We start from the raw sequence: 16,885 nt of genomic DNA, 5'->3' as shown, positions 1-16,885 counted from the left end.
GCTGTGCTCAGCACTACTAAGTTATTTCTCAGCCTGGATTCAGGGAAGTGGTTGAGGATTCAGGGAAGTGGTTGAAGGTATCAAAAAGACACATAGTTGTGGTGTTTAGGGACATGGTTTAGTGATGGAGTTGATGTGTGGTGTTAGGCTTAATGTTAAACTTGATGATCTTAAAGGTCTTTTAAAACTTAATGATTCTGTGATTCCTTGGAGGTGTCCAAGGCCAGGTTGGATGAGACTTTGTGCAGCCTGGTCTAGTGTGAGGAGTCCCTGCTCATAGCAGGAAGGCTGGATCCTGATGATTTCTAAGGTCACTTCCAACCTTAATCATTCTATGATTCTATGATGATTCTGTAAGTGAAGAGATTAAGTTAGTCATCCTGGAAAGTGAGCACAGCCAGGGAAACCAGATCTGTTGGGAATGAAGGTCAATAATCCAGGTAAGCTGTGACAGCCAGCTGTGCTGCAGTCCTGCTCTAGCCTGAGCCATAGAATCAATGGCACTGAAGAGGAGGAAGAAAGTCTTGATTTTGGTGCAGCATGGGCAGCCTTTGAATGAAAAATTTCACAACCCATACCATGGAAATATAAAGATCGTTATAATAACTATAAATGCTAAAAGCAATGCATGTCTGAATCCCAGAACATATCTTGATTTAAGTAATGTAGTGCAGTAAATCAGGGGTTGGCCAAGGAATGAGGATACATGATTTCTAGTCCTGCTTCTGTCAGATTTTGTCTCTGTTCCTTGTTAGCTTAAGATGCAGGATCTTTCTATGATCTTACCTGGTCAAGCAAAGTAAACCCTTTGAAAGTAAAAGCAAAATTACCTTGAGAAAATCAGCCTTGCATATTCATAGTCCCTGGGATTCAGGTATCATTACTGTATCCTCCCAGGCTGCACCATTCCCAGGTGACCATGAGTCCCTCAGCTCCCATGTGGGTATAAGGCATTGCTGGGAGGGCTCTGGGAGACACTGGCTTCAGTCAAAGCCCATTCCAGCTAGGTGAATGTTATGGCACAAGCTGAGTCTTAGGGTTTAATTATCCATGGGAAACTTCCTTAGGAAAGGCAGCATGGCAGGCTGGGGCTGAGGGCTGGCAACACTCCCTGCACTGGAATTAAACCCCGGGGAATGGAAGAGGTGGGCTGCTCATACAAGGTCAAGCACATGGGATCCTGATCCCAGCCAACACTGAGAGCCCCTCCTCTAACCCAGCTGATAGTTAACAATGACAATAACAAAATTCAAAAGAAAACAGATCAACTCAAGATACCCTGGTCACTATGTGACACACTTTGCACAGCATTTAACCTTCATTTTCCCACTCTTCATGACACCCATGTCATGCTGAAAATTACATCCCAACCCTTGGTCCTGCTCAACAGCAAATGGCTGATGCTGACCTTATTTTTTATGTGTTTTGCCCTTAGCAGAGGTCTGGGTGGTGTCAGCCTGGTGCAGCTCTGGTGCTCCTATGATGCTGACACTGGCTGGAACCCAGCCCTGATCTCAGGAATTAGCTGAACTGGCCAACACGTGCAGTCAAATAAATCCAGCCCTGCCAAGCACCAAGGCTTTCTGAACTCTCACCTTTTGCTCATGTCACATTCAATATGACAGCAAATATTATTACTTTAATATATATCTTTTAGCATTTTAGAAATATTTCCATATCTAAATCTTTCCTTCCTTCCTCCATTAATGTCTGTGTCACCTCAAGGGTTGTCATAATTCCTTACTGGCTGCTCTTCCAGAATTTGCTTTGAGAAAACTTCAGCCAGTTTTGAATGCAGCTGCAAGGTTAACTAGAAATAGAAAATGTCACGAACATGCTGGATATATATCCCTTCTGCTTCCCTGCCACTAAGCCAGCTTTTCATAAAGTTTGAAACTGATATTAATATTTAACTTTTAACTCACAAGATCTTTCATGGTCTCAGCTCTGCTTAATTAGCTGACATTTAGCTCCCTCTATTCCACAGCACACACCTAGGAGTCCTTGGGTACCAGTTTATTAACATTCCCCAAAGTAGATTGGAGCAGGCGGTTACCAGAACCTTTATCAATTGCTCCCAAAGGCACTGGAATTTATTGCTGAATGCCATTAAACCAGCCAGGTCTGTAAATATGGTTAAAGGCACGAAGACACCCTTGTTTTCCAAAGCTTCTTGCTCAGTTTAAATGAGCTTTGTGAATTGGTCTCTCTCTTTCTTGTACTCTTTCACAGGCAGCCTTGTTGAGGAGCTCCTAAAGACAGACTCTGCATTAACCTATATAGCAGTAAGCACAGTTCTGCTGTTAATCAAGGCTCTTGCAGCCATACACACTGCTGCTCCAGCACAGACACAGCTGCCTGGAACCCACCGAGCCTGGCGACTCCACCTCTCATTTATTCACCAACCTTTCACTCTCCTCCTTTACTGAAAGCTTTCCACCTTCTCATCAGTCCTCAGAAATCCCCTGCTCAGACAATAGAAGGTGTAAGGGTTGGTTTTATGTCTGCACTATGCCTGCAGGAACATACCACAAGTGTTTCTCCCGTGGCTCCCTTCCCTACCCTGGGCTGGTCTCCTGTTGCCACCTCCATCCCCCAAGTTGCTGAGGTGCTCCTGCTCAGTGCATAACTCCAGGAGTTCTAAGAGTAACCATATCCATCCCAGCACTAAAAGCAAGGGCAAATTTCAGACCGACATAATTTAAGATCACTCACAACTCCATAACCACAGTACTAATTACCTACTTAAGCCTCCAGAACAAAGTATGCTGTACTTGGATGTGCACACCATAATTAGGGGTGTTTCTCACCACTCACGTCAAAAGACCCTGTAATACTATTTCATTTAATACATATCTGGCTCTCCTTATTTCTGGCAAACTTCATATGCATTAGAAACACCATCCAAGTTGCTATTTTGCTCATAAAATTTTAACATGTTTGTTCTTTATGTCAATGAATCAGTAACAAGCAATATGAATTTTCTAAAAATTTTATTTTTATGAAGCTATCACAGTGAGACCCAATGTCAGATCACAGAGACACATGTGAATAAATAATATGAGTAGTTAGTGAATAACCTTGTTCTAGGCCTTATGTTAGTAAATAAAATGTTGATCTTGCATGTTCACGATCTCACTTCATCCCCTTTTGGTTCCTCATTGAAATGAATTCAGTGACCTCAACTCTTTCAATGTAAGCCAGATTTGAAAGAAAATCTGTCACCACAAATATGCTCTTGCCTGGTATATTTACCATGGAAAATGAAATAAACTGTTTTAAACAAAATGTAATAACAGTCCACCCAAATGGGGGACCCCCAGTCTCCCCAGGTCAAATAGAAGAGTTATATCCCAAGTCACCAGACTAAATATACTTGCTCTGGGCAAGAATCTGGTTCTCCTTTCTGAGAAGTGACCTTTACATTTCTGTTGCACTGAAAAAAGCTTCGATCATGGTGTGGAATACATCTCTTATTTCATCAGAGTAGGATGAGATAAATAAGGGAGAAAAGACCAGGTCTGAAGTGAGGACATATTTATTTGATTTTCCATATAAGTTTTGAGGTGCTTATCTCCTGGAAGGAGCTGAGGACACTAGCCAAGGACAGCTCTATAAATATCTGGATAGATGTGATCCCAAGCAGCTCATGTCATACAGTATCATATTATATCATATTATAATTTTTACCTAACCTGCTAACCCACAGAAGATAAAAGACATGAATCCTTTTTTTAGCCAGAGCACTTCTTACTGAGCCCAAGACAAATTTAGCTTCACAAAGAGCCTCACAAATTTTAAGTTTGTTTTTCAACACCTACTTCAATAAAATGGTAATGAAACAATCTGGGTGTTTACCCCAAAGATAAATACCCCAGGCTGGTGACAGTATGTATTAGATGTGATCTACTACAGAATTGCTCTTGTTGCCCTCAAGTTACACCAGGATCAGACTGGGGTGATACAGGGATGAGTCTGACCCATATCTTATCATTGATGAAAAAAGGAGCAGATACAAAAATACTTTGCTACTTTTTCTCTGTGAAATTCAAAGACAGAATGTAAAAGTGAAAATTATAGCTCAAAGAAAGACTTTCCTTCTGAAGGCTGTATATTAACACTATCATCCAGTAGTGTTTTCTCAGCAGAAAGCACAGTAAGCTCAGTAGCTGAATTCATGCATCGAGCACGGCACTCCAAGACTTGATGCTCAGTAAAACAACCCAGCCAGGCAGTCAGGAGCTCTTTTTATCATGATTGTGATCAATTTTGAGGGCATATCAAATAAAGTACAAGACAGCACTAAAATGTTAAAAAGACAGAGAAGAAAGCCCTAACACACCTGCCTGAAATAATTTACCAGATACTGTTACAGAAAGCACATTAAGTTCCCTTTAAATAGGGGGAAAAAAAATAATTTAAAAAAAAGACTCCCCCCTCCAATTACTCTGCATTTCCAAATAGTTTTGTTTATTTTCATCTTTTGATAATGGTACACATAGCTTGCGCTGTGTTGCCCTCCCAGATAATCAATTTTCTTTGTTGCTTTTATGAGTTTTTCATGTTGAATGATAAAAAGAGGATGCTGGAGAGAAGGAAAATATTTTGAAATTCAGGGTTAAAAAAAAACCAACAACAAAAGACATGATTAAAAATAGTGTGAAGACGAACTAGGCTTTGAAATAGCTGCACAGATTCCCAGCACCTGTGTTCTTTTTATGTGACCTGGTCATATATGCTTTTTAAACACACTTTGGGCCAAACCTGTCTTTTCTGTCCATTCAAAAATCAACGGATTTCACAGAATGGAAATAGGGGGGAACCCAAACCTTTCCCATCAGTTTGATATGGGTATGTGTTCATATGATATATAATGTATAAGAAACATTTTCCTGCTCTTGGACTTTAAACAGAGCCTGCTGAGCACAGGTTTTGCAGATGAGGTGGGCTCAGTCTCCATGCTGAAGACCCCATCTCAGCATAAATTGGCCATTTGCAGACAGAACAAAGTAGAAAGAGAGTGCAAACATTTGCAAGTTTCTTTAAAAATTGGTGTTTACCATACACATGAAAGAAGTTGTTGAATGGGATCGAGAGTGAAGAAAGTCTTCCTGAAATGCTGAAGGCATTTCCATTTTATACTGTAAAGCTGCTCCACGATACTCAAATTATAACTTTGATGAAGTAATCTGCAAAACTGGTCAGTCAGTAGGATATGGCAGAAAATATTCCACCCTGAGCAAAAATTAAGAGTCTTTTTTAAAACATTAAACCAGACCATAAATCCTTGTGTAACAGATTTAGGGGACCAGATGTTGTACTGTTGTAAATCAGTATAGCTCTAACGTGAAGCTCCAGCAATTTAAACTAACTGAGGGATGGATTGTGTTATTGTTCAAATATTTAACTTCACAAATATTGTAAAAAATGGTAAATAAACTTTAAAATTAACGTATTCACAGATTTTTAATCAGTGGGGTTTTTCCCCACAATACAATTAATAATTTTATATACTTCAGTGGTTACTCAATCTGTAGTAAAAGTGATATATAATGACAGATTATTTTTTTATATATAAAGCTTACATTTTCTCTAAATAGTTTAATTCTTTGAATGAACTAACCTTGCAACCTTAAAATCACAGTTAAGGAGCTAAAGTCTTTTTAAACAGTGTTTTTGTGGAGTATTGGAGCCTGAAGCAAATACTCTCCCATTTCATCTTTTGGGGACACAGTGACAACCTGAACTGAGCTCCAGCTCTGGGTGAGTTTTATCACCAAATATTTTATACTTATTAATACATATTTTGGGGAAAAAAACCCCCAACAGAATCCAATAACAAAAGGCATAATCTCTGTAGGGAATATTTTGATGTTTTTTGTTATTTCTTCAGCAAGAAATCTTTTTTAAAAAGTTCTTGCACTAGTGGTGCTCAGGTTGAGTGAACATTTATATTGGAATCAGCAGCACTTTGATATGGAGATTTTAAAGGAATGGCTTGTTCTAAGGAAAAGACACACCTTCCACTAAGTTATTTCACCTCTAAAAGGAGAAGTATCTGGAAAGTTTCCCATTGCCATCTCAACACCAGCAATAGAAACTTAGCAGTTCTTAGCTAGAAACTCTTTGCTAGGGCAGAAATGCAGATGAAATGATCGTCTGTTAAAAGAAGCACCTGAATGTGAGAAAATAACAGACTTGTTGAAATAATCTTAGTTATCTCAGTTTTTACAGAATGTAATTCTGTTACAATCAGATGTTAATTTTGTGAAACTCAGCACAACTCAGATGAATACCTTGGGGTAAATAAAAACCTGGACACAGAAATAAGGTCAAATAGCCAGTTCCCCACTAAACTCCACATTCTCACAGAAGAAACTCTGCACACTTCATTTCAAAATGCCATAAAAAATACCATAAAACCAGTTAAAATGGAAAAAAGAAAAAAAAAAAGTCCAGGAAACATGAGCACATTTAAAGATTAAAAGTAGAAAATACTGGAGATACTACAATGGTAATAATTTATTACACAAGAAGAAGAAAAAAGATGTTTTCTCTTACTTTACTCTGAAATGAGGAGCTTATCTCTTCTATAGCCCCATGTGAGCAGCAGCCTCTGCACGGGTGCCTGTGGAAGGAAAAGTTCCCTGTGATTTACTGATGTCCTGAAGAGTAAAGCTTTGCTAAAAGTACTTGTTTCTTTAATAGAAGTGTCTATTTTTTGAACTATAAAAAGGCAGGTTTTCTTCTTGAAGCCCTTCCACCACTGAAAGTGTTAGGGTGAAATGAAAGAACGTTATTAACTACTTCTGCACCATAAAACATAAAGGAGGAACAGCGTGAGGAATAACCATGATGTACTGAGAGCAAGTCAGGATTTTCTAGACAGACTCTTTGAAACAGAGCAAGAAAGATTTTATTTTTTTTTTAAATAAGGATAGAGTAAACCAATCTATTCTCCATTCCTATCTTCAAACTTGTCAAATAATTCCAGGTCTGACTCTTCCCTTACAGGGAGCGGACACGACCCATGCATGTCCACACATGCTGGCATTTTTACAAAGTCCTGAAAACTCTTGCTCATTTTAGTTGACAAATTAGCCCACAACGTCAGGATCACTAATAATTTTCACATCATAAAAACACAGTTTATAGAGAAAAAACTGCAAGAAGCCCAAGCCAGGAAGCACCCAAGCGCTCGTGGTGAACCTGCTGCTGCCCAGGTGGGTTTCACATCTGGCTTTGGGCACTTTCTGGTGCTCCCACAAATGGTGTTGGCTGTGGATCAGCCTTGGAGAACAGACCCCAGCATGTTGCACCCTAAGAAAAATTTAACTTCTCCAGCAAACACAGAAAACATCCCGACTCTCTTTCCAGAGGGGCTCCTATTGGTGTTTAAATGCACTTTCTCTCGTCTTCCCAATACAATCTTATTGCCACAGATAAAATCTGTTTCTTTTTTTAATCAGACTTGGTATTTTAAAACAAGGAGTGTCACAGCGCAGTCCTTTAATAAGCCCCACTGATATGGATCCTTCAATCCCTTGTAGCGTTCAGGGAAAACTGTGCTCACAGATCCTGTTGCAGGGCAGGGGACTCAAAGCTAATCTCTCTAGATACTGGGTTTTTTCCTAGTTGCATGGGGAGAAAAATGTGAGAAATATGTATTTCCAGGGTTCCGTGGCAACATTAAACCACAGCTTCATACCTCATATATTGCCTTTATTAACCACAATTTTGCAGAGAGTGTTAAGATAAATGGTAAATGGTTTAATGACAGTTTAATATTCTGCACGTACCCATAACAGACATTTTAGTTGCTTTTAATTGATGTAGCTGCTAGCTTTGTTAAACTCTCCAGGAGAGTAGTTCTCACTGGGAACAAGCTTCCTAGAAAGTATCAGTTTGCAAAAACACAATTGTTTGGGCAATAATTGTGCAGAAAGAGACTTCTGGATTTCTTTGCAGCTGAATAAGAGCGTTTTGTTTCACTTTTGTATAACTCAGCATCGGGTGCCTAAATTATAGTCAAACTTTCCAAACAGTTAAATAAAGAAATATACAGGCTAAATTGCTTTTAAGACAAAACAGCAACTAGAAGATTTTAGCCAAACAGAACATTTTTATAGCTGTGTGCACATAAAAATAATTTTTAAAAAAGTAGGAGAAGTCCTGGTGTTACTTAAACAGCTTTCAGCAGTCATAAAAAATGCAGTATTAAATTATTTTCCCCTTATAAATCAACTGGCCCTGGTCTGTGCATTAGCACAAGCTTCAGCTGGTTTCTGGCTTCTTACTGGTCTTCGCATAACTCCATCTAACCCCAAATGAAATGCTGCTGGTTTGGAACTGAACCCCAACTGAGAAAATATATATAAACCCAGAAAGCACACACAGAAAATTACTGCAATCAGGAAAGAAAATGAAAGGGCTCTGCAATTAAAAAACCCCTCTATTATTCCACTGGTCTAATCGCCAACTGCACCTCCTGTTCGATCTGCTTGAAAATTAACTTTTAGATTATATATATATATTTTTTTTTTTAAGCTTGTAAAAATAGTAAAGGATCTGAAGGTGTGTCTCAGCAGGTTTTGCCTGCCTGTCTAGTGCCGAGACTTTTTGCGTGATCAAAGAATACATGACAGGGAACGGATCTATGCTTGTAAATATCAAACGGTTTGATCATGCTAAAAGACTTTATTGAAGTTTCCCACTTTTTAATCAGACAAGAAGCATCCACCTCCAGTATGCGTAGAAAAAGAGCTGGTGTGATGTTAGAACAAAAATTAAAAGTACTAAACGTGACTTATGGGTAAGAGGCTTTCTTCCTGTAGTGCGGAATTTCCATTCATGCCATGTTTGTAGGCTGAGGGGAAACTGCAATCCTTACAATTTTACCACAGCACAGTATAAAAAGGGTTTGATTACACTAATATGACTAAGTCTGCAACAGACCACAAGAAATAAGCCATGTTCATGTACGCAGCCTTTAAAAACAGAATTAACAGTGCAATAATGAAATGAATACACCACTGATTTGTTTGGGTTTTGGTTTTTTTTTGTTGTTATTGTTGCTTTGTTTTGGTTTTTTTCTCCTGCTTTATGGTGAAATCCACAGCATCAAAACCTGCAACTGGCCCATGGAGAGGTTTTCTATACTATTTCTGTTGCTTAGTATGATAGATTGCCAAAAAAAAAAAAAAAAAAAAAAAAGAGAGAAAGAGAAGTTAAAAATGTCATTCTGAATGACCATGGGGAGCTCTGAATAAAAACCCCAATAATTTACAGTAAGACGATAAGGATGTAATGTTGCTTTAATATAATGTATTAATGAAAATTGCCATTGTAAGGTAGATAAGGTTTAATAATATAACTCTCATTGTGTTCTGTGAGTTGGAGGCTTTGGTAAGTTCTATGTTAGTGTTGCGTTGCTGGCGTGAATCGTGACACAATCTTGAAGACTCGCTGCTTCCAGTGCCACCAGAGCCCAAATTTACTTTCCCTGGAAAAACCCAGGCAGGCACTTTCCTGCTCAGTCAGGTATCACTGTCCTTCTCTGCCAGCTCTTCTCTGCCTGCCACAGAGTCGATGGAAATGCGTTTTCATTATTTTAAAAGAAATTTAATAAATCTCTTTTCAATCCACTTTATACGGAGAGAGAGAATTAGGTTAAAAAAAGGTCTCAGTAGCTTTTTTTAGTCTCTACTCTTTAACATACTGACATTTTTAAAATGGGCAATGGGGTGATATGGGAAATGGCAGATTAATTTCTTGCCCTTATTTTTATGCCAGGGTAGCTCAGCATTGCTCTGTAGTGTTCCTACCACTTTTGCAAGCATCTTATATTTGCAAGGATGAGGGCTTATACTTCTGTTTATTAAACAGCAGCTTGTTTTTCTGTGTTAATTGCCAAGAAGAAAACTAAACTTCTTGCTTCTCTGTGGACCACTATTTATAGTTAGGAAGAGCAGCCCTGCACATATGGGGGGTGTGTGTGTGTGGGGGGGGTATATGTGTGAAAGAGGAGAATGTGCAGTTATAGCAATCTCTTCTGCCAGAAGTGAGGAAATTGTTTTGTTCATGTAAGAAGGCTAGGTGAACATGAAATGTGGCTTTTAAACCCAAAATGTGATCTTAAAGGGAAATAAAAAAAGCTTTTGAGCAGATCCTCCAAGAAAAAAAAAAAGAAAAATAAGAAAAAAAAGGTATTTTTAACAGCATGGGCTTCAGTATAAATATTTTGTCTGAGTTATTTTGGCAAGTATTGCTGTAGTATCACTGAATATGCACAAAACTGCAATTTGTTCTCTGAAAAGGCTAAAGGCTGTAATGAGAGGAAGCAAGGAGGAGAGGGGATTTATCCCAATCTCTTCTTCTCTGAGAAAATCTCTCTGGAAGATAATGATTTTTCTACATTATGTCATGGACCCTTTTTTTTTTCTTCTTTTTTTTTCTTTTTTTTTTTTTTTTTTCTGAAATGCCCAGAAAGTTTCTCTGTACAAGTCTCACTTCCAGAAATCCTGCCGTCCATTTTGGAGGAAATATGTTGGTTTCAAAATAAGTTGTTACTCCGTTTGTCTGTTCTTCTGGCACAATTAAGAGTGGCTCACTCATGGCACATATGACAAATAAGAAATACTTGTAAAAAAATCATAGCTGTTCTGGAAAGTTTATTTTTTTGAAATTATTTGTCTGCACAGATTATAGAGAGAACTTTGTCTCATTATAGATGGAGTTCTCCAGTGCTCTGGACTATGCTTTTTCAATAAGCATTAAAAATACACTGTGGCTTCAAAGTACACAAACTTATTTCTTTGAACTTCTATTGAATCAGCTTTCACCAACTTGCAGTACTTTTTGTGGGCTCTGTTTCTTACATCCCAAATAATGCTTGCAGCCTTTAAACCTCAAAAAACACACACCAATATTTACAGGCGTTGATTCTGAAATCAATATTTTCATGCATATTCTATCACTAAAGGCAGCACACTAAGAAAGGATAATCCAACTTTATCATCTCATAGTACTTAGTGCCTTAAGTGATGTGAATTTAAGATTCAGAAATTAATAAAGGAGTTACAGAAACTAAAATACTGAAAATAAGGACAACAAATAGAGGGATGAAGAAAGATTTTAAATAAGCTATAATTAATTTTTGGAAGCATTTTCATACTTTGTCAGGATTGAAAAGAGGCCTTACTTATTTGAAATTACATATTTTACAGAGAAATAAAAGATTTATAAAATGTATCCTCCCTGGTAGGTGGTGGCATTGGATTGGCCAGTCCTTCTAAGGACAGCTTGTGTCTGAGGGCAATGAAGAGTTCATCTAAAAATGAACAGCACATTTCTAAACCTGCACTCTCATGGCTTGCCATTCAGCTTAGTAGCCACAAACAGCAATTAAACAGGAGAAACAAATGCCTGTATTTTGTTGCAAGAGGGTTAGTTTCATTTCTGACTTGGAAATGACAGCGCAGACACACAAGGAGCAAAAATCCCCGTGTAACTCCAGGAGGAAAACGCCGCGTTAGCTGGGATGCTGAAATTATGCTGCATTAATATGCACGAAGGAATTAAAAGAATTAAAAGCCTTTTAAAAAAAAAGAAAGGGAATTTAAAAAAAAAAAAAAAAAAGTCTTGTAGTGTCATTGCTTATTCAACAACAGCCCACTTCTCCTCCAAAGCAGTACGCTGGGTTTGAAAAAAAAGCCCAACCCCACACGGCTGTAGAGAGAGCACATGTTACATCAGACACAGTACCTGATTTTTCACTGCACAGCTTGTCAGCTAGATAGTCTGCCTCTTGGGCGATAAGTGAGAATATTTCATCTTCATATTCTTCTATGATACTTTCCCACTGTAAGGATGAGAAAAAAAAAAAAAAAAAAGGAGGATACTCATACTGTGTTTTTTTCCCCTCTTTTTAGCTAGAAATAAGCCAGGCGGTTGCGATGCTGCAGCGAGGAGCCCCCGGCTGGCTCTGCTCTCCCTGCAGCATGGGGATGAATGGGGGCTGCCCCAGAATTAATGCCACCAAATATTACTTAAACTTTATGCCCAGCCTCACGGTTGTTTCAAAACCACACTCACTGGGGGGGAACCCCTCCAAAAGGCATTTCAGTCTGTTAGGGACACCCCCCCCCTCTTCCATCCACCCTCTTTCAACATGGATTCAGGGAGGAGGCACTCAAAATTTAAATACAAGTCCATTTTGTATTCTGATATTAGTGGTCACGATGTGCAATAAATACAGCTCCCTGCCCTTGCAGATGCAGCTCTGATTTCACCACAGATAGAGCAGACGACAGCAAGGAGCTGCCGAGATCCCTCCACCCCCAGTATTTAGGGAGCTGCTGGTAATTCACCTCAGTGCCACAAAATGGGTCTCTGATCTGGGAAAGGTGGAGATGCACAACTCCAGTGTGGTGCACCATCCAGCCTGACGTTTGGCACCTTTTAGGAAGCTTGGGTTCATATTAAGAGGGAATTCCTGTCCCCAAAATCCAGGCTACAACCCATAAACAAGGGGAAGCCCTTCAACATGAGAGGAGAAAAAACATAACAAAATAAAATCTGCTCATTTGAAGGTATGCTTGGTACACACACAGAAAAAGGCCCTTTGCTGTGCTTTGCTAAAAAAAAAAAAAATGAAGCCAGGATCTGTCAGGACGTGCAATAACCCCGAGTACCGGTGACGGCCAAAGCAGTACGCTGGGTTTGAAAAAAAAGCCCAACCCCACACGGCTGTAGAGAGAGCACATGTTACATCAGACACAGTACCTGATTTTTCACTGCACAGCTTGTCAGCTAGATAGTCTGCCTCTTGGGCGATAAGTGAGAATATTTCATCTTCATATTCTTCTATGATACTTTCCCACTGTAAGGATGAGAAAAAAAAAAAAAAAAAGGAGGATACTCATACTGTGTTTTTTTCCCCTCTTTTTAGCTAGAAATAAGCCAGGCGGTTGCGATGCTGCAGCGAGGAGCCCCCGGCTGGCTCTGCTCTCCCTGCAGCATGGGGATGAATGGGGGCTGCCCCAGAATTAATGCCACCAAATATTACTTAAACTTTATGCCCAGCCTCACGGTTGTTTCAAAACCACACTCACTGGGGGGGAACCCCTCCAAAAGGCATTTCAGTCTGTTAGGGACACCCCCCCCCTCTTCCATCCACCCTCTTTCAACATGGATTCAGGGAGGAGGCACTCAAAATTTAAATACAAGTCCATTTTGTATTCTGATATTAGTGGTCACGATGTGCAATAAATACAGCTCCCTGCCCTTGCAGATGCAGCTCTGATTTCACCACAGATAGAGCAGACGACAGCAAGGAGCTGCCGAGATCCCTCCACCCCCAGTATTTAGGGAGCTGCTGGTAATTCACCTCAGTGCCACAAAATGGGTCTCTGATCTGGGAAAGGTGGAGATGCACAACTCCAGTGTGGTGCACCATCCAGCCTGACGTTTGGCACCTTTTAGGAAGCTTGGGTTCATATTAAGAGGGAATTCCTGTCCCCAAAATCCAGGCTACAACCCATAAACAAGGGGAAGCCCTTCAACATGAGAGGAGAAAAAACATAACAAAATAAAATCTGCTCATTTGAAGGTATGCTTGGTACACACACAGAAAAAGGCCCTTTGCTGTGCTTTGCTAAAAAAAAAAAAAATGAAGCCAGGATCTGTCAGGACGTGCAATAACCCCGAGTACCGGTGACGGAGGCAGAGCTGCTGCCTGAGCTCCTTGCTGGGAGCTCTGGCCCTCCGAGCGTGGAGGCTGCCTCACTCCCCTGCCTCTTTCAAGTCCCCAACTGCTCCAAAGGCCATGGCCACCACAACCCCACAGTGGGGTTTTTGGGTCCTTTTTTTTTTAAAAAAAATTATTTTTATTTTTCATGTTTCCCACAAGAAGAAAAAAGAAAAAAAAAGAAGAAAGAAAAATAGACAAAAATAAATTACTCCCCCCCAAAGAAGACCTCAAAAGCATTTAAAAAAAATTAAAAGTATCTTTGGAAAAAGCTCTGGCATGAGGCCAAGCAGAGCACCTCAGTGTTTTCAGCAGAATTAACTGAGAAAAATCCATCCCTATGCCATGAGACCTAAGAAAAAAAAAAAGATGACAACCCTCTCCTCCTCCTCTAATTTGTCCATAAATATTTGAAACTACTTTTAGAGCAATCTGGATTTTTAGTTACTAGCATGATTCCCTTATTTCCTGCACGTAAATCAACAGAGATATTTTTCTGGGAAATTCTGATTTATATTTAATCACTTAGAAAAAATTCCCCAAGTAAAATGTAGTTTTGAACTGTTGGAGTTTAGGAAATTTGTAATGTATAAAGCATCTGATATCATCCATGGGTTACTTCTGCAAGTGACGTGCCTTTTGTAAATGCTTTATTCATATTTATGAAGCCCTAAATAGATCCAAATACATTTCTAAATAATGTTATAAAGCATCTGACAAAACACAGTGTTATCTCCAAATACTCAGCCTGTTTCTGTGAGGAGCTGCTACGGAGTATGTTAAAATATGGCAAGAATCTTAAAACAAGGCACAATCTGCATGTATTTCCTTGTGACGAGAAAGAGTGGGCACACTGACACAGCTCTTGCTGGAAAAGAAAAGGTTACTGATTCATTATGTTGGCTTACAGAAAATTTCAAAGGTTTGTAAGAATCAGATTAAAGCCCAGATATTTTTTTTTAAGGTCCGCATAGATTTTTCTTTTCTCGCCTAGGAGCAAATCTCTCCCATCTCCTTTTCTGTCCCAACAACTCCATGAAGTTGCTCTCTGACTTTGCTAAGGAAACTTTTAGAGGCAAGAATTGATTTTTTTTTTTTTTTTCCTTGTGATATTACAAAAAGAAAAAAAAAAGCCTACGTTTCATACAGATAATGCCTAGTTAGATCCCGGAACAAGAAAAAGAGCATCCCTCTTGCTAAGTAGAATTGTTGACACATTACATTACACACGTAATTAAAAACGTCAGCTCCAGCTAAGGTGGCCCTGGAGAACCAGCTCACACCCAACGCGCCCCTCGCGCCCCTCGCCCTCCTCCAAAGCCAGCAGCCCACTTTGAAACCTCCCAGCAGCCCGAAGAGACCAAGGCGAAGGGAGACGGCCACCGGTGGAGGATGTTTCGGGCCATGAAAGCCCTTGGTGCTCCAGCCACTTGTTTCTCTAGTTGAAGTGGAGTTTGCAAAAGTCCCGGCCTCTCAGTTGTTGCTCTGTCTTTTAGCCGCTGCTCGCCAGCTCAGATGCAGCTGTTTAATACCTCCCAGGGGTTTTGTGTGGAAAATAATAGCTCACAAAACCTAGCTTCTCCCAGGTTCTACTATTTCAGCTTTATTTCCGAACAGCTGGTCCGTGTCTTTGTCCATCCCCTTCCCTCCCGGCCACGCCGAGAATTCGGCAGGAAACCTCCGGCCACTACCTACGCCCCGAAAGCCACCACCACTGGTGGTGGGGGTCAAAGAGCAACCCTCGCCCTTGGAAACGGGGACAAAAAAAACCAAAAACAGCCAACACAACACACCCAACCTCCCACCCCCCCAAACTTCGCACCCCGTCTAGACAGGTCAAGGTGCAAGATGCTCCTCTCCCTGTTGCGTCTTCCGGAAAGGGGCGTGAACCGGAGCCAAGTGCACAGCAAACACCCGCGCCGCATCCCTGCCCCTATAGAAGACTTTCTTTTTTTTTTTTTTTCTTCTCCTTCTTCTTTTTCTCTCCACCCTCTGCTGATCAAAGTAGGAAGTTTTCATGACAACCATAGTCAAAGGGCCTGCATCGCAAATGAACTCGATTTCGGCGATGTTGATATATCCCGGCTCCATTGTCTCTTTTCAGACACAGTATGAACCCTTCCGGTCTCAATGATTACATTACAGAAGGACTTTCACATGTGGGCTTCATTTGCACAAAGGGGTTGCCTTGCTTCACCACCATCTGGTCACAAATCAGATAAATAAAGGCAGGAGAATTAAAATTAAAGCTTAGAGGGTTGTGATGTTTCCCCCCCCCACCGCCTCTCTCTCTCCCCCTTCATCATCATCTTGCACCACGGCCCATTATGAAACCCCTCCCTCCCCCAGTCACATTCTGGATGGGGAGACTACTTCTTATGAAACCTGGGAAAAGTAAAAAAGTGCCTAAAAAAAAGAGACAAGACACGCAGACTCACACACACAAAAAAAAGTCTGGGAAGAAAAGCAAGAGTGCCTAAAAAAGGACAAAAAAATAATAAAAAGTATGCAGTCTTTCACTCCCAATCCTGTTTTTGGGGCAGCTTAACCTATTTTACAGTAAAGACAGACTCATACAAAACTGCATTTTGCTATTAAAAGTCTCTCTCATCCACTGGGATGCAAATATTTTTTTTCCAGGAAAACACAATGTCCCACAAGATGACAAAAAAAAAAGCTGGCAGTGGCAGCAGGTGGTGGGCAAAGTTGTGTTTGAAACTTGTGCTGCTTCTTCCTACTGCCAGGATAGGGAGTGAGGAGACTCAGGCAGTGCTCAAACACCAGGCAAGGGTTTTTCCTCCAACCAAAAAAACCAAATATGTGGCAGTTTCTGAAGGTAGAAAATAAAGTAACTTGTGAACGTGTGAGGTAGGTGTCTCAGCCCTTATGACAGAAGGTGAGAATCAACCTCACAATCTAATTTCATCCCTGGCATCACTTCTATTGAGGTCAGTATTGCTCCAGGAGGGATTTTTTAAAATACATAATTTATTTTATTTTATTTTTTTTTTCAATCTGATTGCTACAGCAATAAATTGCACTCAGTTTCATCCCTTTTCTAAGCTACTTCCAGGACATTAACTGAAGTCAGCTGATGGGCAAAGCCACTATGCACTGCTGTATTTTTTTACACATAGA

General features: G+C 40.1%; 1 protein-coding gene across 1 annotated transcript in view; it reads right to left on the bottom strand.

Annotated features, from left to right (window-relative positions):
• CNPY1 (canopy FGF signaling regulator 1) overlaps positions 1-15,838 on the bottom strand; it is a 92,968-nt gene extending 77,130 nt beyond the window's left edge. Inside the window, exons 1-3 of the mRNA XM_010007057.1 lie at positions 15,737-15,838; positions 12,770-12,880; positions 11,750-11,860 (exon numbers count right to left, since the gene is read on the bottom strand). Of these exons, the coding sequence (XP_010005359.1) occupies positions 11,750-11,860; positions 12,770-12,880; positions 15,737-15,838 (324 nt within the window). The remainder of the gene's footprint in view (positions 1-11,749; positions 11,861-12,769; positions 12,881-15,736) is intronic.
• Between the last annotated feature and the right edge of the window lie 1,047 nt (positions 15,839-16,885).

The sequence above is a fragment of the Chaetura pelagica genome, unplaced genomic scaffold (genome assembly GCF_000747805.2).
Source record: "Chaetura pelagica isolate M959 unplaced genomic scaffold, ChaPel_1.0 scaffold17, whole genome shotgun sequence".
Lineage (NCBI taxonomy): Eukaryota > Metazoa > Chordata > Aves > Apodiformes > Apodidae > Chaetura > Chaetura pelagica.
Note: the sequence above shows the minus strand (reverse complement) of the source record. Positions and strands in the feature narration are given on the sequence as shown.